At 41.8% G+C, this 24266-nt stretch overlaps 2 protein-coding genes across 4 annotated transcripts in view; both read right to left on the reverse strand.

The window, feature by feature from the left end:
- itgb5 (integrin, beta 5) overlaps positions 1–12689 on the reverse strand; it is a 58173-nt gene extending 45484 nt beyond the window's left edge. Inside the window, exons 1-9 of the mRNA XM_084362989.1 lie at positions 12008–12689; positions 10126–10211; positions 9756–9963; positions 9337–9586; positions 8339–8507; positions 6185–6346; positions 3283–3378; positions 3090–3179; positions 291–425 (exon numbers count right to left, since the gene is read on the reverse strand). Coding sequence (XP_084219115.1) covers positions 291–425; positions 3090–3179; positions 3283–3378; positions 6185–6346; positions 8339–8507; positions 9337–9586; positions 9756–9963; positions 10126–10211; positions 12008–12086 — 1275 coding nt within the window. The 5' untranslated portion in view covers positions 12087–12689. The remainder of the gene's footprint in view (positions 1–290; positions 426–3089; positions 3180–3282; positions 3379–6184; positions 6347–8338; positions 8508–9336; positions 9587–9755; positions 9964–10125; positions 10212–12007) is intronic.
- Positions 12690–13884: 1195 nt separating this feature from the next.
- On the reverse strand, positions 13885–23938 carry rbm44 (RNA binding motif protein 44). 3 transcript variants are annotated; one of them, XM_084361697.1, is made up of 20 exons: positions 23737–23937; positions 23379–23514; positions 23075–23102; positions 22875–22981; positions 22308–22382; positions 22172–22226; positions 22005–22069; positions 20965–21256; positions 19095–19509; positions 18959–19020; positions 18723–18872; positions 18367–18532; positions 18230–18264; positions 18047–18122; positions 17822–17939; positions 17612–17743; positions 16975–17045; positions 16666–16739; positions 16189–16408; positions 13885–14627 (listed from the first exon to the last, which is right to left on the reverse strand). In XM_084361697.1, exons 1-20 carry the CDS (start codon positions 23746–23748, stop codon positions 14331–14333), a joined length of 2586 nt encoding a protein of 861 aa, XP_084217823.1. In that variant the 5' UTR covers positions 23749–23937; the 3' UTR covers positions 13885–14330. The 3 variants fall into 3 exon arrangements, with proteins under 3 accessions (XP_084217823.1, XP_084217821.1, XP_084217822.1); XM_084361695.1 differs by having other exon boundaries at positions 23379–23938; XM_084361696.1 differs by having other exon boundaries at positions 18723–18869; positions 23379–23937.
- Positions 23939–24266: the final 328 nt, after the last annotated feature.

The following is a 24266-nucleotide window of genomic DNA, read 5'->3' on the forward strand; positions in this document are numbered from 1 at the left end:
CTAGCCTGATTAGCTCATAGGTGAAAACTGAAAAGCTGAATGCGTCTGACAGGCCACTGCTTTAAGAGGATTATGAAGCAAAATGTAGTCATGGATATCCTGTTTAATTCAAAAACAGTAAGTAAAGCCACCTCCTTAAGATCTCAAAGCCCCTGATGAAGTTTTCATAACCCAAACGAATATAAAGGTGCAGGTGAAGACAGCCGGCCAAACCTTTTCAGCACCGACGGGATGGATAAAACATTTATTAGTGAGGTTAGCTGCAGAGGGGAGCGTGGACAGGGACTCACTGTGTCTCCAATCTTTAAGTCGGCACACTTCCTGAGGCCTGGCAGCGGCTTTCCATCCTGGCAGGTGGCGGTGAAGGAAAGGCTGATGTCCTCTGGGTGATCCCACACTGACAGCTCCACTTTAGAACGGATGTTCTGAGGAGAACACACGCACAAAGACACACAGTTGGTTGGTACATGTTAGGGCCTCCAGGCTGGCAGATTTAAATAAACCCTTCCAGACTTCTCTGCACATTAACATTTTCCACTGTCCTGAAACTAGAGCCACATTAATACGAAGCCTCTTACACACACATTTCTATTAAAACCACCTCAGTCTATCTTCTCAGGCCTGTGAGCTGGTTGAGTAACAGTGTGGAAAAGAGTGAAACATGGGGAATGTGCTCCCTCGGTTCGGCACATTTTTATAGTCAATTTTACCAAAACCACAAGCGTGTGCATGCACGCAGGTTGTATGTGTGTGGATGTGAAATACCATGGCTGTCTGCAATGCCAGCTGCATCTGGCTCTGTGCAACGTGTACAGAGCCAGCCTGCGGTCAGTCATGCACACTTACTGCGATGTAACTGTGCCGAGGATAAATCAGGATCGTATTTGGTGCCCACGGATGTGCATGCCCTCATTCCCTCGGTCTCACACACACTCACACTTTTCTGACCCTACGCACAATCACAGCGAGGAGCAGCTTTGTGCCACAGTCAAACTTGAGGAGAAATGAGATGGTTATACAACGAAACCTCACAGTGTTTGGCAAAGCCCATCTAGCCAACAACCCCAGAGTGGTGGATATAATGTGGCAGCTGGAATGTTAATAAGGCCGTGAGTCAAAGCACTTCATTCAGCCTCACTCCCACACACTGAGCGTGTCACGTCTGTGTTTGACACGACTTTCTGTCGCAGAGAATACACTGCCACGGGCCAAAGCAACACGCAGCTCCTCCAAAGGCAGGGAAAAGTCTGTCCACCCACACAGGAAAACATTCAGGGAAAGGTTGAGCACATGGAGTAAAAAACACATTTTCATTTCATAATCTTGTGAAGGAGCCTTCTTTAAGTAGGGCTGCAGTTAATGATTCATTATCATTAGTCCAGTGACACAGAACAAACTAATATCTGCTTCTCTTCATCATCAGTTGCATCCAGTTCAGCCTTTTTCTTCATTTTATTTTCAGGAGTGACGAGGTTACACTCTAATTCACTAGAAAATGCAACAGAGGAAAGTTTAAGTAAATTAAGTTTGTGTAGCTGTTGTTCCAAACCATCTCACCTGGGCTGATTATTATTATTTTTTTTTAAGTATGTAAAATCCTAAATACTTAACATTTTACCATAAAATAGCTTCAATGAAATGAAACTTCTTGGGAAAATATACAGTCAAAATATCTTAAAGCAATATTAAGCGAGATCTGCAACACTTTTAATACAGGATCAAATAACTTCTAGACTTCCAGAGTAACCGCTAACTGCTGCTAACAGGAGCTGCTAGTAGCCAGTTAGCTCAGTTATCCGTGCAGCTAGTACGCTAGCTACGAGTGGACGGGCTGGGGCTAGCTGGTTAGCATGCTAACTTTAGCAGATATCTCTGCAACACAATACATAGACATCTGTGACATAGTGACAAAACTCTTGTTTCTTAACACTGTTGATCATCTTAGTTCATTTTTGAATGTTTGAAACTACATTTCTCAAATATTGCACCTTTAGTCCCACACAGAATCAGAATCAACCTGGCCTCACTGAGTCTAATAAAGGTGATTCTGGATCACCAGTATCACAAAGCTGACTGTTAAGTTTCCTAACTTTGAATTTTCCAATCCAACTATCAGAGGGTGACTTCCAACATGCATGTCTTCATTTGAGTAGTCTTTGCAGAATGTTTACAGTAATCCAATTAAAGACAAATAATATTGTTTTATCCTGTGTCGTGGCCTGTGTTTATTTCAGAGGTAGATGTCTCTAGTGTGTTGATGATGTCATCTTGTTCCGTACATTACTTCACAGTTTTAAACTTTGTTGAAATTTACCCCTGAGGGTCACAGTATTCCAAAGTATTTGGAGTACAGCTGTAGGATTTTGAACAGTCCCATGAATTTAAAAAGATGTTTTTACGCGATTTTCAAGAAAATCCATGACTTGAAGCGGGAGGACTGAGGTGAGCTGCTATGGAATGACCTGTAGCACAGATGTGTTTTTTCTGGTTCCTATCTTGAACATTGTTTCGACCTCGAATGTATCTTGCAACTGCTTGCCGAGGGCTCCGACCCTGAGGTTAGGAGCCACTGGTTTGTTCTAAAAAATGGCAGAAAATAATCAGTCACAGTCATCACAGTGTCTTCAAAATGCTTTGTTTTGTCGCTGCCCTTACGTCCAAAACCCAAAGATATTAGACAAATCCACACATTGGAGAAGCTGAAACTAAAGTGCGTGACATCTGTGCTTGGTTAGTGGCTTCAGTGATAACTCCATTAATCAAAACTGTTCATTCCTTTTCTGTCAACTAATCATTTTTTCCCCCGTGAGAAGTATCTTGGTGAAAAGTATCTAATTTGCTACAAAGTCAGCTGTTAAAACCACTTCAGCCGCCCAACCCCTCCGCCGAAATGAGAAATCCAGTGTGTGCAGCCATGCATGTCAGCTGGAGGCTCATTAACTGTGTCACAGAAGTGGGAAGACTTTAAAGAATCCCTCCCCCCCTTCTTATCTCTCTTCTCTATTTTTTCTGTGTCATTACTTCACCCTCCCTCCCTCCCTCCCACACAAACACAAACAGGAAACCGGACACAGATTTTCTGTACTCACATTATAAGCTGCGATGATCAGCTGAATTACATTCTTGGAGTCCTGGTCCAGGATCTCTACTGTGGTTCCAGGTATGAGAGCTGTGAAATTCTTTGTAAGGGAAGAAACAGGAGACACCGTTAGCTACCTAGATATAAAGAAAGAAATAATAAAACCATGCGTGCTTTATGATAACATTCTCAAATCAAATTACCTTATAAATAACATACAGCCGTTTTGTCACTGCGAAGATGAGGAAGATGTTATTTTCTGCCAGTTTCTCCCCCAGAAGAGCCAGAGAGGGATAGTCCTGCAGAGAGAGAGGGGGACACGGGCATGAAGGGTATTTTTGTCCACAAATACTATATACAGACTTCCCAATCAGGAAGCTAGCTTCCACATGTTGATGCACTTCTGACCCCAGTGTTGTGTTGACATTGCTCTGCTGGCCTTCTGACACCAGAGGTGAGGAGGGTGTGGTTCCTTCTTTAAGACAAGAGCTCATGTTATCACATTTCAGTGCTAGACAGACCAAAACCTTTACATGTGGTTCTGTCCTTTGGATGCATTTCAGCCACAATACTGGAATGTTTAACTTCGATATGATACCTTGAAAAATATCGATATTTGATACCATGTTTGATACCACAGGAAAAAATCTACATAACATTAAGGGCAGAACAGTTTTGATTTCTATTCAAAGTTAAATATAACAAGGCTTGTGCACTGTGTGTCTGCAGAAGTGTGTGTGTGTGTGTGTGTGTGTGTGTGTGTGTGTGTGTGTGTGTGTGTGTGTGTGTGTGTGTGTGTGTGTGTGTGTGTGAGAACTCGCTGTTGGAGAGACAACCAGCTGGTATCAGTATCAATACTGTTGAGTATTGAGTGAACAGTTTGAAATGTCCAGTACTGTATATAGTATTATTTATGAAGACACTAGTCCCTGCTGAGAGTTTTATTTCAGACTCGAGTCAAAGTTAAATTATTATTCAAGATAAATTCTCTCCTTTCATAACAGACATAACATAAACTGAGACCTGGCATCAACATGTGTCCTGGGTGATCTAATTGAGGTTGACAGCTCTAAGTCTGTCACTTCACACCTGGCATTAACATGCATCACGGCATGTGTCTCGACTGACATGACACAGATCTCACTTCGCCTCTCTATCTACAAATAACACCACGAAGACAAACAGACACAGGGTGTTTTTTACACAAGAAAACAAAATATCTTCATGTATAACATCTGCCGAATTTACAAAGGCCAAAACACTAAGAATTTGTCAAAGGCAGCATTTCAAAAAGTTTCTCTTAACTCAACAACTCACAAAACTGAGCGATTTTCTAAGGGAGTCTGGGGACTTTCTCCAAGAAGTAACCTCTATTGATTAGTGTTTACTGTATTGGTTAAATATGACATGTTTACCATCAATAACCCTGACCCTTCTGTTATAAACTTAGTCTAAATGGTGAAATCATTTGAAATAGTGTGTTCAAACAGCAAGCAGGTAAGACACACCTTAAACACAGAGGCAGACAGGCTGGGACAGCGATGCTGTGACAAACTGACACTATGAATGGTTTAGAATTTGCTGTTGCTGTTTCACAATGTTCTGTAAGCTTCTCCTCATTCAACAACTCTCAAAATTGTAGGATTCTCTGAGGGAGTCTGGTGATACTTTGGTTACTAGTTCAGTGGTTGGATCAGTTAAAACAGACGGTGAGTTCACAAACATCTGCTGCTAACAGTGGCCGGTGAAGAGAGCCCAAACATGTCATTTGTATCATGGTGAACCACATGGAAATCAGACGGTGTGTAATCCATTCTGCCTGTTGTTGTGGCTTTTTCTTGTTTTGCAGAGGGCGTCCTGTCACCATAACAACCTTCATGCCCGGCACTGATGACGTCCTTGTCGGGATACTCTGAGCGATTGGATCACAAAACGTCTTGGTGCTCGTTTACACTTGTATTTATAGCTGCCCGCTTGTGGCCTGATCACCTGAGATGCATGTTAATGCCAAGTCTAAACAGACTCAACACAGCCATCAATAATTCTCTGAAATTCTACTTTAAGAAAGATTAGAAACCAGAAAAAACTTATTTCAAAATTCCTGTTAAATGAGGGTACCCTGTCATCCACATGATGTGATATTTTATAGCATTAGTTCTCTGGCGTCTTCAGATACTGTAGATACTTATCATTGGTGAAAGACCTTCTTTGTGTGCTAACAAATACAGTCCTCTGGCGCCTGATTACCACTCAAATCAAACCGGCTCCATGGTGACTGTGTGTCAGTTGGGAGGGTTTGGTTGAAAATGTGGGCCTGAGTTTACTAAGAGAAACCTGTGCACCTCTTCAGCTGTGTATTTACAGGCAAAGCAGTCTATTCCGTGGTTTTACTAGCAGCCTCCAGGTGTGGACGTGTGTGTCGGCCCTTCCCTCTCCAATTACCACCAACTATTAATAAGCATGTGGCACTCAAGGTGTCGGGTTGGATACGAATTTTAAAAATGCCTCAATCTACTTCAGCTGAGTTTTTCTTTGTAATAAAAGACTGATTTAGTAAACATACTGAACATAACACTCACTTCCAGTAAAACAGGTTTGGGTCAGAGCCAAGTAGAGCCAGACATCTTTGGAAGGTGGCTTATTATTATAAAAAACCTTTGTCATCAAAGAGGCAGCAGGCTCAACATATCAGACTAAACGTTTAGTCATTCTTTGAGTAAATAATGGAAGTTATAATGTGTATTCACAGCTGGACTTTGTCAGGAAAAATACCAGAGCTTTGTTGAACAATAGCAAAGTGTGTTTCTGTAAATTCCAGGTTTCAAGTTTCTTATGGAATTTTAAGCTGCAGGGTGGACTTGATGCTCTCAGATCTGATAGTTCCACTGAGCTCCACACTAGCCAGTGTAAATATCACACAACAGTGCATATTCAGCGTGGCGTATTATGATGTAACACAAGTTTAATGCAATGTTTCATTTTATAAAAGTTTATCAATTTGTTCAAGTGATGGTAGATGTGTCTTTATTTCAAACCATATCATCCATCTTCAATATAAAATGCTGCTTTGTTTATGAGCCAAACAGAGAAAGCAGCTCTTCTCACCATCTTTGTGGAGGCGCTGTACTCGTCCTTGTCATTGAGGTGACACTGTCCATCGTGGGGCTCGACGAGGCCGCCCAGCCTGCCGTCCAGAGCGAGGTGGGGGACATCGTCTGTGGCGAACACCAGCAGGTGGTAGGCCTCCTTTCTCCAACCGATCTCGCTCTGGTCACATGGGACAGCAGGATTAGGACCAGAAGATAGATACATGATACATGATACATCTAGTCTTACTGTTATTTGGTTTGGTTATTAGGGTCACACCGAAGGAAAGTTATTAGAGCCAGTATGTGTGAAGACATTTACATTACAGATAAAAGCTACAGCATGTCAGCACATAAATAAATAGCTTTAATCCTGGGTTCTATAGGTCATTTAACTCAAAACTCATGGATGTCAATGTCCATATTAGGGATATTAGGGAGTAAAAAATGTGATGTATCAAAAGGTTTTCATATCAGCACACATCGGACAACACATACGCAGACACCGATATATGTATGATAGGCCAATATCAGCCTTTTATATCTGTCCGGCTTTAATTATGGATCATCACTTTCAAAAAGCTTGACAACCACTGATCCAAACACACACACAAAACAGTGAGAGTGTAACAACAGCCAGAGTTTTCTGCCACAGGCCCGGTCCTGGTCATTATCAAGAGGAAACAACAGGCATGCTGACTAATGCACAAACCTACAGAAATGTACTGAAGAGAGGGAGTGTCTAATTCTTTTATTCATTATTGGGCCGGTACAGTACACAGTGCCCTTATCAGAGGCATCTTTAGAGAGTAACCGTGACGAAAAGAGAAAATATGTTGAGCGATCTCCTGTTGTTAAGGACATCCGGCAAAAAAGGAAGTAATCATGTAGCAAGGAAACACTCTGAGTACAACTCATGGACGAGGCATGTGTATCTAACAAGTCATTTGTAAACTATTACAGTCCAGCAGCACATTTACAATAAAAGAGAACGGATCATTACTGTCTGATTCTCAAGTGTCCCCTTAGCAAGATCCATACATGTTGTTCTTAAAGGAGCAGCTCATCAAGTAATGAAAATTCACTCATCCCCTCCTGCTGATGAAACGCTGGGTGAAGTTTTATAGTCCAAAGAACATTTCTGGAGCTTGCTTAGATGAGGACTTGTTTTAAAACGATCCCTCAAGATCCCAAATTGATTTGAAAAGACGTGATTTACACCCTCGACGCGCGGTCGAACTCGTGCATCCACCTCAAACACTTTGACAACGCTTTTAGCTTAGCAGTTACAGTGAAGACTTCGGCTCAGAAAAAAAAAAGAGTGTAAGTAACATATTTTCAAATCAGTCTGGAATCTCTTGGGGCTTCTGGAGACGTGGATTATGCCACATGAGCTGTATGGAACCTTTTTAATTACCTATTTTTTGTTTTTTGTTTTTTACATTTTAAAACAAGTCTCCATCTACTTCAGTTGTTTAGGAGAATGCTGCAACGCTGTTTTGCTGTGAAGCTCCAGAAATGTTTTGTGGACTACGAAAACGTCACCCGACTTTGCATCAGCATGACTGAAGCATAATGACTGAATTTCATTTTTTGGGTGAACTGTTTCTTTAATAAAAAGAAGCAGCTAATCAGCTAGCCTCCTGCCTTATCTCCCATTTAATAAACAGTGTCCATTCTGGAGAAAACACAACTGGTTAATTTCACTGTATTCATTCAAGTCATACTCATGAGATAACCTTCACATTGACTTGCTGAACTGACTTCCACTGAATTAAACAAAAAAACAGAAAACTAAACCAAAAAGAAAAACACTAAACGGATCAATGAGGCTCTGGGACAGACCCAGCCCAGGCTCCACTGACTGTTTGAAATAGTGCAGCGTGACTAAATTACAAGGCAGCAGCTACTTGGAGGGAGTCATTCTCTTCCTGTAGAAAACAATTAAATTGGAGAGAGGAAAACAGAGTTATGACTCGTCCTCATGTTTAACCAGCTGCACCAGACTGCGCTTCCTGTCTATACCCCCTGGTGCTTTTCATTAACAAGCAAATAGCTGCTTGTCACAAGGATGTCCTCTCTCTGAACTAAATGTGAGCTGTCACTAAACGCAGCCAAGTCAGAGTTCACTTAGAGGGATCATTCAAATAAGAGAAAGCTAAACACTTGTCACCTTACAAACAGCAGCCTGCAGGATGGCGTCAAAGCCGCCCTCTGGTGCGTCCCGGTTGCGAGATACCATCTGCTTCTGCACCTCCTCGTTAAAACGGTCCACTTTATCAGTCAGTGAGAGAATGTGGCGGAAACCAAAGGTGGGGACGCAGTTGGGGAACAGTTTGTATCTGCGCAGGGTGAAAGATGAGAAGAGATCCAGACCATCAGGACAATATTCAAAGATCTTTTATCTGTATTCATTCAAAACATGATGATCCTGACTTAATTTGTACAACATTCATGAAAAGATTTAAAGGGTCACTGATAGTTCATTTTGGCTTAAAATGTAAACTCAGACGTTCTGACAGATCCAGTTGATCTGAATGTTTGCTATTTCCTCAGATAAATGGGGCCAGGAATAGTAGAAGTGAGCCGGGTTGCTTAGAGGTCAAAATGTTGTTATCTATCCCTTTAAATATTGTCCAGCTGTGCTTCACTGTGTGTGACTGACACACACACATGCACACACACACCCAACCAAAGCCATAACCTAGATGGGAAGTGATGCGCGATGGCGGGCGCTGAGTGAGGGCAGCGCGGCCTCACCTCCAGGGCAAACATCGTGTGCCACAGCTTTTTACCCTCTATCAGTTCTGCTCCCTTTCAGTTTGCCCTCATCAGCAACCCAGAGGAGAGGGGCCATTTTGAAGAAACGCTCACTCACTCTGCTTTATCAAACATGAGAAAACCCTTATTCTTGCAACAGCAGGGTTTCTAACTATACATGATTCATGAATGTGCAAACATAGACTGTGCGTGGTAGAGTAAATGATTATTTCAGGATTTCGCTTTCATCTACCGCGTCACATTTACGTCACCAGAGAAGAGTTCTTAAGCTCAACCTCACATACAGTCCTACGTAAATACCTTTATTTTTTTTGCATACCTTTAATATAAATCTACCTGAAAGAATTTTAATCCAAAGCCACCAAAGCACCATCCCTCTCCACTACCCACCCGTTGCACGGATTCTCCTGATACTTGGGTGCTGTGTAGGAGAAGGGGGACATGTTTTTATCTACAAAGGACCCAAAGCCCAGCCTGAAGTTGCTGGTGAGCTTGCCCATCTCGTGCGCCAGCTTGGTGCCCAAGTTACGGATGGTATCCAGATCATCTTTCATGGAAAGAGAGAGGTCCATCAGGTAGTAGAGATCCACTGGGTAGTCCTCCACCTGCCGCACCTGCAGCGTGAACGACGTCTGTTCTCCTGGATGAGCAGGTGTTGAGAAGAAGTTAGCTGGTTTACTCAAACAAACATGGAGGAGTCGAGGAAAGACAGTTTGTATTATTTATAAGACAACTTTCCTCTTTTAACTGTGCCTTCTCTCATGCATGTGTAATGGTTTTCCCCGACTCTAAGTGTGTAGAGGACTCACCCGGCCGCAGGCTGAGAGAGATCTTCTGAGGCATGATCTGGACGACATCATACTGGGCCAACCCAGAGCCTGTAGAACTCAGGGGCATGTTCTTCAGCACAGAAATGCTGCTGGTGGGGTACTCGATGAACTGCACCCCGCAGCCCCTCCTCTGCAAGTTTTGAATAAAATCGCACCTGGACGTCAGACTCCGCCCCCTCCCAAAGTCCTGAAGGATGGAAAGAAACAAACCTCAGATTAGTGTTTGTTGTAACTCTTGAAAAAATGATAAAGGGTTGAAATGTCCTGACGCATGTGGCCAACAGTCATTATTTCATCCCTGTGGAGACTGTACAGTGTGTATAAAGATAGTGCAGCAGGTAGGCTGTACCTCTTGTGCGCACCAGGCGCAGCTGGGGTGAATCAGGAGGCATTCTTCACAGGAAGTAGCGCTGCCACTCATACACATGTTGAGACCTGAGAAGAGGCGTGAGAGTGAGAAAAGATGACAGACAGGGATGGTTACAGTGCTGAGGCTGAAACTGAAAAACAATCACTTAAATAAAAGGACTTGTATATCACCAGGTGTATCTAAAAACTACGCAGGCTTTACTGGCGCTTCAAGGATTTGCCGCCATTAGAAGAGTCCGACAAAGCCCGTCTTTGATGAATGGTTCAGACTGATGAAGGACGTTGCCTCTTTCAAATGGTTAATCAAAGGAAGCTTCATGAAGTCATTGTCTGATATTAAAAACGGACACAAAAAACCATAAAGGGATGAAGGAAAATCTGCTACTTTGTTGATCCTGTACGCATTTCATATTTTAATGTTTTTTCACTTTGGCACGACTCGAGCCCACATCTGTTCTGCTTTTTGTCAGTTGTTCTTCTTTCACTTGTTGTAATGTGTTGACTTACTTTGCATTTGGCTGTTTGAAAACAGAAAATCGAATAAAATAAATTACAAAAAAAACAACTTCTAATTCAGGACAAGGGTTTCTGTTACCGTGCAGCATTTTTGTGGGCATGAGGTGTTTATTCAGCTCTGGTCTTGTTTTAAGATGTTCCTGGTGTTACCATCGATCCGTTTATGTAAATGAGGTGAACATTGGGCTGGTCAACATGGCCGTAAAATAACATTGTGATACTTTTAGACCATATCGCCAAACACAACTCTTCTCAATATTCTGAAATCCTTTCATAAATGCTGGGGCAACAAAATCAAGTATCACAATATTTTTGACGAAATACCTCGATACTGATGTTGTGTCAGTATTAGGGATTATATTAGGGATAAATATTTTCACTTAAATATCAATCTGGCAATATATTGCATTACTTCCTCCACGAGTACGGATACACTGGTGCCAAATATCAATACTTCTATTAAAACATGCAGGTGTACCAACAGATTCACCTGATAATCTGACTCACTGGTCAGGACTTCATGAATCCTTGTTGTGTTAACTTCTGTAAAGTCCATTTACACAGACTGGATCTATGATTATTCTTGTTGTATCCTGTATCTCCCTTTTTATCCCTAGCTTTTTGCCACTTTATGGCTATTTTACATTGGAATGATGGCACACATGGACAAGTTGCAGTCAGTGTGTGTGATAAAGAGGCACTAAGCTCAGACTCTGCGCACCTTTTATACATTGTTTCATCACATATCATGTCAAACTGTGTGAATACATAGAGTTCCAGCACTTTGCCTTTTCAGGGGCACTTTGTATTCTTCAGTTACACAGAGATTGTGATGTATTGTTAGATGACTGTCTTGAAATGTGTGAATTATTGCAGAGTCGCTGTATTGTGATACGAACATTATCATGAGTTACTCTGTGATTGCCATACATTATGACAAAATGTATTCACATTGGGATTTTTGATCAATAAGCAGCAGTAGTGTAGATATAATGACATAAAAAAGTCCTTACTTTACTGTAATGCAGCCTTTAAAAACAACACGATGTGTGTGTGTGTGTGTGTGTGTGTGTGTGTGTGTGTGTGTGTGTGTGTGTGTGTGTGATATTATGCAACACATTTGCTTGTTTCTAACGGAGGATTTGAGCCAATACATGAATGAATGAATGAATGAATATTTTTATCTCTCAGAGCCATCTCGTCACCGTCAACAACAACCAAGTGATGACTCCTCTGTCCTCCATGTGGCTCCAGTTTACAGTAGCTCTACACAACACACACTGGCTCACAGGCTCCTGATGTTGCGAACACAGGCAGATAATAGAGAATGTGCTGCTTTGTCCTACCTCTGGCACTGTGCAGACATGTTTCCAGAAGCATGCAGCACACCGCCGCCCTCCACATCCACGTCCCCGGGCTCCACATGGTGCCACTCTGCGTGTTTATCAGCGCTTTGTCAAATCCCACTTCTGTACCTCTGCTCGCAGCTGACACCAATGTGTTACTGTGGCACCAGAGCTCTCATTGGATGTAGTCCTGTCGATGTGTGCAAACCACGACAGCAAAGTGCGCTCAGATCATGTCAGCTGCACGGAGGCGCTCACACGGGCTCTCAGTGAAGGCTCCGTGTGGCAGCAGACACATTTCCATTGTTTCCCTGTGAGCAGACCGTGAACGCTCCACACGGTCCCGCTGCTCTGCTGGAGCTACAGTCCGCTCACTGACCGCCTCTGTCGGGACGCCTCTGCTGCCTTCCACGTCCTGACTACTTCACCCATAGCTGACAGCAACTCCCAAACTTCTCCATCAGTTTCGCGGCTCTTCTCGGTCCCGAGCCCGTCACGAATCTGTTTAAATGTGAACTGTGAGCTGAAACAAAAAAGGCCTACTGGATAAACAAGCACATGAACGCGACCGCGACACTGATTTTCCTCCACAGATATGTGTTGCTCTGTCGGTTTGTCCGGTTCGAGTCCCAGCTGGAATCTCCGCCCATTCCCCACTGAGGATTACATTAACCCGTTCGTTACCTGGTTGAACTGCTGGCAGCGTGACACGCGGACACCCGCACAGCCCGCCAGCGGCTGCGGACACCTAGTGGTGGCTCCCAAGAACCGCACCAGGAGCCGTCAGGGGCCATTACTTGTTGCTGGGGTTCACAGCTGCGTGACTGGCTGTTGAATTTCCAATGTGAACATTACTCTACTCTACAACACACATGACTCTGGTATTAGTTAAAGCCACAGAACTTGAGTGAAAGTATCTGATGTTGGGTGAACTGTTTCTTCAAAGTGACTGTGATGTCCAGTGATGTAAAAAAAATAAAAAAAAGTACCCAGAAGTCATGCTTATGTAAGAGTAAAGATATTGGGTTAAAATATTACTTTGGTAAAAGTGAAAGTCACACAAACAAATAGTACTTGAGTCTTAAAGTATCTGATGTTAAATGTACTTAAAGGATAAGTTCACCCAAAAATGAAAATTTCAGTTATCCCCTCACCATTATTTACATACATTATTTACACCCTTTTTAATCACTGTAGCTTTAAGCTCAGAGTGTCAGCATGCATTCCATCTGAGGCTGGTGCACAAGCTCAATCTCAGGCCTCAGGGAAAGTGAATTTTCATTTTTGGGTGAACTTATCCTTTAAATATCAAACGTAATTTCCATACAATATATGTACTTACCTACCAAAAGTACATGTAAATTATACATATATTTACATGCTTGTACATACTGTTTACTCAAGGTTGACTGATTATTGGCCTGACTCATTAGCCAATCAGATATTCAGCATTTTTCTGATTACGGTAATCTTTTTTTTTTTTTTAAATCATAGCTGATAAAATCAATTAATTTTAAAAAATGTGCTACTTTGCAGATCACATGCATCAGAGCCAAACAAACTAGTAATTTAAGTTATCAAATAAATATTGTTGTGGAGTAAAAAGTGCAATATTGTACTTAAGTACAGTACTTGAGTAAATGTACTTAGTTACTATGCAACCTGTTCCTCCCCAGACTCTGGGTCAGATGGAGCCGTCTTCACATGGCTTTACCTCCTAACTAAAAAAATCAGCATTTGAAGTTTGATCATAGCTCACATTGCTCTTCTCCTGGTGGCTGCTGTTCACAGCAACAAACCCTAGTACGCTGGTCAATCCAATGAGACTATTATAAAAAAAAAAAAAATACCTTCCAGAGAGGGGCACACAACAAGGGTGGAGGAAAGCAATATTTTAATGCCAGCTCTTAATTACAGAGAGAACATAAAATACACACAAAACTGCTGCATATAACTGTATGCAAACTTAGACATCATTTTAGAAACAGTTTGTTTCAGATCAGTTCTGAAATACACTTTTACAACTGAATAACTGCCAGAAGAGGCACCATGTGAAGCCTTCACACTTTCAATGTGACAACTTTAAAGATGAAAAAAAAAAAAAACACGCACTCAATAAAAATCAAAAGCAACCCGATGCTTCTTGGAAAAACACTGTGGTAAATAGTAACACTGTTTTAGAACACTTCTTTAGGCCACAATTCCTTTTACATTCATTTCTTCTGTATTGCAAAGAAAAGCCTGAGGGGTTGTGATGCTACTGTAACAACTAACTTCCAACAAATCACTGACAAACATTTTTGAAGCACTGAGCAGAGCTTCCTCACAAGTGCGTTGCAATCGCAGGCCTGGTCAGAAGCTCTGAGGTCATCTCCCTGATGGTCCCGAGGGGCAAGCCACTGAGGATGCCCTGGTGCATGGCCCTCAGCTCCACCAGAGCCTCCACAATCCTCTGCCTTCCAACGTCTGGGTGGCGCTGTCTCAGCTCTGCCATCAAGGTATCGAAGCTGCCCATGGTACCATAGTGCTGGGGCACACAGATTCCCTTTGCTGTGGGGGAAATGCAGACCACCTTCCCGATCTTGATGCTGGAGCTAGGCGGTGTCTGCTGTCCCATCAACTAGAGGACAGAGAACAGAGTTGTCTCAACAACGGAGGAGCAGAAAATGCATCAATCCCAAACCATAAAAAACAGAGCCAAAAAACTGTACACTGTGTAAAACATCAAGCAGAACACGTTTCAAACACGTTGGGACAGGAGCAACAAAAGACTGGGAAAGTTGTGGAATGCTCCAAAAACACCTGTTCGGAACATTCCACAGGTAAACAGGTTCAATGGTAACAGGTGATAGTGTCATGACTGGGTATGAATGGGGCATCCTCACAAGACTCAGGCTATGTTGTGTCTTTCAGATCAGATCTGCAAGACAGACTGTCTGCATTATTGTTTGCAAGTAATGAGACTGGATTTTTGGGTCCAACATATCTGCATGTTTTTTTATGGTAACGACGCACGAGTCAGTAACTCCGTACACTGTTGACGCAGCTTCAACACCATAGCATGATCAATCATATCACCATCCAAACAATCACACTGTCATCAACTCATGGAGCAGACAGTGTGGCTCCACACTCCACAGACTGTTGTTCTCTGTGTTGTCACCATACCGCTCTGCTAGTAGCAACCTGGATTCTGCTCAGCTGCTCGCATGCACTTTCGTGTCTCTGGATTTGAGGTTATCGTTGTGTGTCGCGCTGCGAGTGACACAAAAGACGATTCGAAATCAGGTGTAAGCGGCCGGAGTGCTGAACTAAAACTCATCTGTAGAAATCACATTTTTAATCACATTTCGAATCTCCTCCAAATGATGCTTGGATCCAATTTGCAAAAAGTCGAATTTCATGTGTTTTTTTTGTTGTCCAGGCTTCCTAAAATTAAATTGGATACAATCTGGAAAACAGATTTGGGCTTGTAGTCTGATCATAGCCTCAGTCGGTCACAAGCAAGGATGGGGTGAGGTTCACCACTCCGTCAAACACGTGACTGTACATGTATCTTACTACATGAAACTTTTCTATAAAAACAGTTTTGCAAATGATTGCATTCTGATTTTATTTATGTTTTACACAGCGTCCCAACTGTTTTGGAATCAGCGTTGAATTCTACAAACCCATCGTAATTTTGGGGGGGGGGGGGCTGCAACTTCTGATTATTTTCTTTATCAACAATCTTAAGTTGATAAATCAACTGATCATTTTGTCTTTAATGTGTTAGAAATAAGTGAAAATTGTCTGGTATCATTTTTAAAGAGTCCAAGATAAAACAAAGATAACTACTTTGTTGTGTCTGACAGTCAGTCCAAAACGTCTAAATATTCAGTTCACTTTCATATAGAATAAAGACAAGCAGCAAAGTCTCATTTGAGGAGCTGAAATCAGGGAATGTTTGGCCTTTTTTGCTTGAAAATTGGTTAAAACAATAAATCTACTGTTGTTGTAATTGCAGATAAACTCTGCATGCACTGTTGCAGCTTTTTTTTTTGTTTGCCACACTGCAAGAACTGTCAGAGGCCTTGGCTTTACTAAACACAGTGTCAGTAACCCTCTTTACAAAAAACTGTCCTGATTTCTCCTGACAGATTTAACTAATAACATTATTATTTTTCTCCTCATACTCTCACCTGTCTGTCAGTGCTACTGGATTCAGTCCTGGAGGTTTGTGGTTTGTCGTCCTGTGAACACTCAGGCCCGCTGATGGAGGCTGAGGCCCGACTGTGGCTCCCACCAATGGCTCTGATGATGTGCTCCACATGCAAAGTATGGCCTTGCATGCTGCAGCCATTCAGCTCTCTCACTGCAGCCTCGGCAGATTGGGGTCCACCGACCATCACCATGGCAACTCTAGAGAACATAGCCAGTGAGACAGGTAGCTGTTGCACTGACATGAATATTTCCATTTGGGAAGCAACTAGCTGTTTTGACATTTGAACTTTGTGCTTTAACAGCTGCATGAAGTGTTTGACATTGCTAAGTGATGCAGATGAATAAGGACTTTAGACGAAACCAGTAACAAAGATTTCCATATACAGCATGGCAGAGCTGCCGAACTATAGAGGGACAGTAATGTGTTATGATCAGAAAGCAGAGCAGCGGCTCACCTCAAATCATTCTTTAAAGCGGTGATGCTGACTTCAGAGGCATGATATTTCTCAAACCACAGCATCACGTCACTCTGGAAAGGACAACTTTTTTATTAGAGCCTGTGCTGCCATCTGCTGGCTATAATGGCACCATACAACACATGAAGGTACAAATAATATTACAAAATCTGAATTGCTATTTAATTTTTTCCCCAGTATATATTAATATTGTATTACATTTAACAAGTATAATAACACTTATGTTCATGAGTATTACTTTCACATGGTAATGTTTGAGCAGTCAGCAGCAGTAATGTGCAAACTCACCTCTGTCACATCACTGGGCAGGTTGGAAATGGAGAGTACTGCGCACTTTGGTTCACCACTGGCTGATTCTGCTGTAAACACAAAATCACTACTAAAGATTCGATCAAAAATGAATTCAAAAGTGCTTTAGCTGCAGTAGGGTAGTTAAAATACTTATATTCTGCATTTGTTTTGAATATTATACAATCTATTTCATTACAAATGATAATATCAGCTTAAAAACTTGAGTGAAAAGTGAATTTGGATTTCAGAATATCTTCGTATTTGGTATGTCCCCCTTTAGCTTTAATGACAGCGTGCACTTGAGCTGGCATGGAACCCACAAGTTTGTACAAAACCTGATGACTCATGTTATCCCAGCATGATTTGACAGTGTTAAACAAAGCTTCTTGTGATGTAACAGAATGCTTGGCTCTCTCAGTCTTCCACTGCTCCCATACATGTTCAGTGGAGCTGAGGTCAGGTGACTGTCCTTAGAGGGTATATACCAAATACAAAGACATTTAGAAATGTACTGACATTTTTCAAAGATTCAACTTTTGCCAAAAATTACATTAGAAACAAATGCATAGTAGGAAGTACTTTGAGTAGTGGTCTCAGACTGTTGGACCCTCCTGTACATTCACTGACCACTTACCGCTGGTCGCATCTTTAGTGATCACTGTTGGATCTTGTCCCCTCTCAGCAGCTACTGCAGATCCTGCAGGCTCCAGGTCCTCTTCAGCGTCGTACCACGCCTCGCTTGTGTTGAGCTCTTTGCATGCAGCTTCTGTCCACACAGAAAATGGCACTTCTTAACTACTTCCCAGCTAATTACTTCAAAATCTGAGGAGGCTTTTTAGCTTACTTGTCTGCTTTCCTTTGTGCTTGTTTGCAGTATGGATAGCATCTCTATCATGGGGGACAGAAGTGACAGCTGTCCTCTCTTTGCAGTTCTTCTTGATCTGCTCCTTTGTCTGACTGTGCTGGGATGGGAATGGGCTGAATTAGCAGAAATCAGAACACCACCAGAATGCTCATGAATTTAATTTTAGTAGCACTCTTCTATTGACGCCTGAGTCTGTGAGCGTACCTGGCAGCCATTTGTGCTTTGATCATCAGGACGTCCATTTCCTTCACCTGATGGATTATGTGGCTCCTGGGAGCTCCTTGGAAATCAGACGAAACAAAATTACAGTCTCTAGAAAGGCAACGCCCAATCTGCAAAGCTTTTGACATTGAATTCCACCAGACATGCATGTATGTGTTAACATACCAAGATGGAACTTTCCCCAACACATCATCAATGATCTAAACAGGGACAATGAGGAATTACTATTACAGCTGTGGTTCAAGTATGTGTAGGCATCAACAAGTATTGAGAGATTTTTGGGTTAGTAGACCGAGTCTTGCCTCTGCAGGGATGTAACGTGCTCCTGTGGTTATCTTCTCAGAGTCAACAGACAGAGGCTTGAGCTCCTTCAGTGGAACCCCTGCCAGGATCTTATCTCTCATCTGATTATAATCAGATTCCAGTTTTTGCATAACACTTACAATGTTTCCAGGAGGGTTCTTTGGCCTACAGAGAGGGGAAATGATACAAGTAAATAGCAGTCAGCCTAAACAGCTGCCTTCCTTTTGCACTGCTTATTCATGTTGTAAAAATCCATCTGGACAAATATAATTCAGCCATTAACTGTCTCAGTCATTGTGCCATGGTTACAGTAATACAAGTAAAAACTACTTAGTAGTGACTGATGTGTCCTTACAGTGGAGGGACTTGGCCTCCCTCAGCAGAGATATAGTAGAGTCTCCAGCAGTGCTGTGTGCACATGCTGTACTGCAGGGCCAGGAGACACAGCTCTGCCTGCTGAGCACGCTGGATACAATCACATTCCTTTTTCAGTCTACAACCCCTGCTGGAAATATGTATTAATTAAAAATGTTAGTACTGTGGCAGAAATTCTTTGGAGGCACATTTAAAATAGACTATCTGACACATTACCTTTTCATTTTCTCGTTTTGCGTTCTCAGCTCCTGTTTAACCATCCTGAGTTTGATAAACTCCTGAAATGTTCAAAAGAGGTTTAGAGAGTTTTCTTGCGGCTACTATAATGATTTATCTCAGCTTTTGACCTTACCTCAGCAAGATAGTCCAGATCTGCCATGTGGACTTCAGTGATGACATGCTTGTCAGATGTTTCTGGATCCTCAGTCTGGGTGAAGGCTGACATGCACAGTGCAGGCTCAGTGCCAACCACAATGTCACAGACAGTAACACAGGGCATGGGGGAGGTGCACTTCTCTGCAGTGTCCATCTTGATGACAGTCTTCACAGTGTCACTGCTGGCTGCCAGTGCTTCACTACTACTGGTGACTGGACCTGAATGATCCCCACTGTTATTCTCTTCCACATCTTCGATAGGCAGACAGGCAAGTATACTCAGATCATCCTCCATGATGCTGCAGATGTTGTCACTCAGATCTTTAATGCTTGAGCTAACCTCATCATGGTCTACAGATGGAGACTTTTTCTCGCTTGCTGGCCACTCTGACCTGTATCATGAAACATGTTGCTCATAATAAGAATTTATTTTGCACACTGCAATGAAACACAGGCAGTAGACTCAAAACTGCTTTATAAAAAATTGCACTTGCATGTGAACTGATGAAATACTTTACAGACATGTAATAAATGACATTCAAGTTTATTCATTAAGACCACAATTAACTTTAAACTATTTAACTACACAGAGTGAAGTGAAACATATCTTGTAGTAGGATGTGGTTTGTCTTGGTTGATGTAAGTATGACTTTTAGACTAGTTCTCAAACTGATAAATTATAATGACCCTTTATAAATTTGATATCAAAAAAATACAGGGTACTGACTAAATTAAATAACATTAAATTCTTGACCAAATACTAGATAATGCAACAACATTGTAGGGATGAGTATTGGTACTTTGACAAACTGGTAACCCAATGGGAGTTTTAATAAATAATCATCAGTAATGTGGATATAATGAATGATTAAAACAAGTAGAACAGTCTGGTAAGTGATATATATATATATATCTTGGTATTTTCTATAGACTAAATGTTGAGTCTTTCTATAGACTAAATGTTGAGTTGTAAGTCAAAGCCACATTTGAGAAGTCACAAACCCTTTTTTTAAAGAGACTGGGATCAAAATTAAAAAAAATACAAACATGTAAATGAAAAACTGTATAAAATGCATAACAGGGCTGTATGCTGAGGTTGAAAGCTTTGGAGAAGCCTACAGGGAATAAAACTGTAGCATGAGTATAAAGGTATCAAGTATGTTCATTAGAGTTTGAGTTAAAAAGTTGGTTTCCATAGCCTTTCAAATTAACTGAGTACTGGAAAAATTGATAATTCATCTTTTAAGGTGGAACATTTTCTTGCATGTTGCTCAGAGCGTGCTTTAAAATATCAACATGACATCTTTGAAAAATCACTTCAAGTGCTTAAAATGTACATGATGTTCAACCGGATTATTCAAACTGAACATTTTATTTCCTCATTTTCTCACAGAAGAAAAAGTGGCAGAGCAGCACTACACCAATTAACTTTAGCAACGTTAACAACTAACATAAGATGGTGCACAAACTGGCAACCACTTGAGGGGGCAGATGATTCCAAACAATAGCGGTGTTGTAATGTGAACACAATGGGAGGAGGGAGATGAAACGCCACATTTAGCGTCTGAATCTTATCAATAACACCTCCAAACAGTCATTATATCGCCCAGCCCTACTGGTAAGTCCCGAAGGTTACATCCCCTGACTGTAATGCAGCCTTTTAACACTAGTGCCATATTACCATATAACGATATCCAAAATCTAAGACGATATCACAATAACGATATAATATCAATACATTGTCCAGTCCTACCAAAACATAGATAATGGAGAGTTCAGATTGGCATGGTTGAGCTGCAAAAAATTAACAAATTACATATAATGTTGGCTGTAAGATGCATACTCACCACAGCGGATTGACTTCAGCACTCTCATTTTCTGTCACTGCAAACTGGCTCCTGAGCTCAGGCTTTCCCCCCTGTCTGCATCTTTCCAGCTCCATGTCCACAGACAAAGAGCTCGCCAAGGCTGCTCGCTCCCTGCACACAGCTGCACTGCTGCTACTGCTCTCCATGTGGTAGATTTCCTCATGAGGATAGTTGTGTGATCCATCCATGCTGTTGCCACAGCCAAGCAGGGTTACAGTCTCCCTCACATCATTGGGACACATCTCCAGGTCTGGATGTGAATGGGCCATTTCTTGCAAGAGGAGAAAACACGTGTTAAGTTAATGCTTTACTAGTATGAAAACTGGGTTTACTGAAGCTGTCAACAAAAAATCTTTGGTTGTTATTAGGGGGCAGTCTATCACTAGACTAAAATGTTTTTCAATGATTTCTACAAGAGCGCTCATCGTACAGTGTCAAGACAGTTGATTTATCCACTGGACTTAGGCTGTAGACTTACCACAAGTCACAATTTTTGACTTTAGGGTAGTAGTTACTCAGTGGTAGTAAAATTAATGCTGTGTAATTGAAAGAGAGTGGATGGAGATGTAGCAGATAGCTAGCAGCTCTCCAAACAAAGCTTCTGTCTGATGTGTTATAATATAAAGGGTTTTCATTGAGAGGCTTTTCGGCAGGCTGATGACTCACTGGTATCTCTCAAAACACTTTATTATTGCAAATCATCTGGTTATCATCATGTTAACATGTATGCACTTCAGTGCAGGTATTTTCCCTGATTAATAGGCCAAAAGCAGATAAAACTGTGTGCTTGTATCGTATTTAGTGTACTCAGTTCATCAAAGTCCATTAGAAAGTGAGTGAAAGTGATCCCACGGTGATGAGCCCAGAATCATCGGCTACAGGACACCTCCCTTTCTCTACCAGTTAGTCATTAGTCATAAAATGCTGTCGATTTGTCTTCTAATGATACTAATAATGCTCATTATCAGTTTTCTTTCTGAGCTCTATGTGACACCAAAAAATTAAATAAAGAGCATCACCTGTCAGTGTGTGACAGTTTTGCATATTGCCACATCTGCACTTGGTCACTCCCAACATCTCAGATCTGAGAACAAAAGTTTCAACATTAAATCACTGTAAAATGATATAGCCTTGATTCATCTGATGCAGTATGTTGTCAATTCACTGCAATTAGTGTCAGACATACGTATGATTGTTGATTTCCACGAATGGCTGGGCAGGACTGGTACTTCCAATGTTATCTGCATTGTTTGTAAAGAGAAACTGTCACTTTTTCATTTGTACACAGCTGTTAGAAGGTTATAGCAGTTTGCCAGACTTACACTTCACATAGATATGATGCCCTGACAGTTCTAGGCCTGGGTGTCTTTGCAGGAAGGGGTGAAACCCCCCTTCATCTAGGAGAAAGGAGAATGAATCAGTGGGACTTATAATTTCACAATATTAACACATGAAATTTGACTGCCATCTATACCCAACATGTCCATCCCCTAAATAACACAATGGTGGACACAGGCAATACACACTGATTAGGTTGAGATTTGATGAAAATAAGGACTACAGGTGTTAAATGTTGCATGATTTCATTCATCATTTCAAAAAATATTTTCAGTTTCCTTTTAGAAAATGGAGAGGAAGGAAAGGAAAACAGGGACTCTGGATTATAATAGATTGTCCATTAATAGAGCAGTTTTCTCAAATGATGTTTTCAAGTATAAATCTAGTACATATTGTATGTTCAGTAAAGATGAAGAATTACTTTATTGACAAATATAACACAAATACTCATGTCAGCTCTGACACGTCGCAGGTGTTAGACTGTGAACAGGCCAGCCTGTCTGCTGCAGAGCCAGTGTGCTGTGGGCTGCTGGGGCTGACCTATGCTGTACCTTGTACGATCTTCTTGTCCTCTGGACACAGTCGGAGATACCAACCCAGCAGCTCGGGGTCAGTTAGGGCAAGGTACCGATAAGAATAGACCAAATCAAATACAGAGCTGCAACATGCACAACAACAGCTCCATGTTATTAACAGTTATTCATGCTCATTTAAACACAGAGGAAGAGAGAGAGTTATGTAGAGTGCGTACTTGTACAGAAGTAATCTCCTGCTCTCTCCTGTTGATGAGGAAACCACAGTTAGATGGATGAATGGCTTCAGGGCCCACTTTTGTTATTTATACGACATTGTTGCTCAGACTTTTACATAGCTGGATGGTTAACTAATGAAGCCTGCGGCTCAGGAACAGACGGTCAGAAACACTACTGTAGGTAACGTTAGTTAGCGTTATATCTTTGACAGCGAAATATTTAGCTGTATTTACTTAACTATAAAAACTTTAAGACACATCTTGTTTTAATAGCAGTAACGTGATTGTCTTGGACGTTACTTACTTCGAAGTGGCTTTTGAATCACCGTGCTGTAGAGGTGTGGTATCACCTGAGCAGGCCCCACCACGCCCGCGTGGTAGGCTGGTCTGGGGACAGTCGCATCGTAGGGCACCGGGTATGGAAGCGCTGACCACGCTGTCTGAAAAACAGTCCTGTCCTCAGTGTCCGGAGTGGGCGCCCAACATGGAAATGAACAGTGGCAGAGGTCGGCAGCAAAGTACTGCTCCATTACTACTGAAGAATGAACGTTAACGGCGGCTGTAATGTTAGCTCGTTGAGGATACACACCTGTCGGACGGACAATAAGCCAGTAAAGTAACCGTGAAGCTAACCTAGCTAGCTAAGTGTTGCAGTGAGTCACCTGCTGTGTCATGGTCGCCTCTTTGCACCAGGCTGCAGGCTTCACGCGGCCGTTGCAGTAGTGTTGGGTTCAGTCAGCCGTGTGGAGGTGCTGTCTCTAGGTTAGCTAGCTGTTACTTTGAGACAATGTGCCAATTAACTTAATTGATAACTGCCATGTTAGAGCTTGTGGCCTTAAAGGGCAGATCCAACATTTCTTCATTTGAGTTTAGTGGCGTCCATCCAACTAGTTCAGATGATAAGAGGAAAAATCATTCACTGTTTCATAACTTGTACAGTTTGGGGCCCTGAACATTTTCTTTCTGCCATAACTGAATTATGTATTTTGTATTATAGCTCCTGAACCAAAAGTGATAACACAGAAATGGTTCCTCTATGTTCTGATGGTCAATCCTTGACCTGAACTGTTCATGATGTAGGCCTACATCATGAACAGTTCAGGTGAGGAGGTCATGGTGAATTCAGGTACATCGTGGTAACAAAACTAGATATTGGAGGGGATATTTAAAAAAAATCTTTCCCTTTTCCATA

This window comes from Pagrus pagrus (genome assembly GCF_965226575.1).
Source record: "Pagrus pagrus genome assembly, chromosome: 9".
Lineage (NCBI taxonomy): Eukaryota > Metazoa > Chordata > Actinopteri > Spariformes > Sparidae > Pagrus > Pagrus pagrus.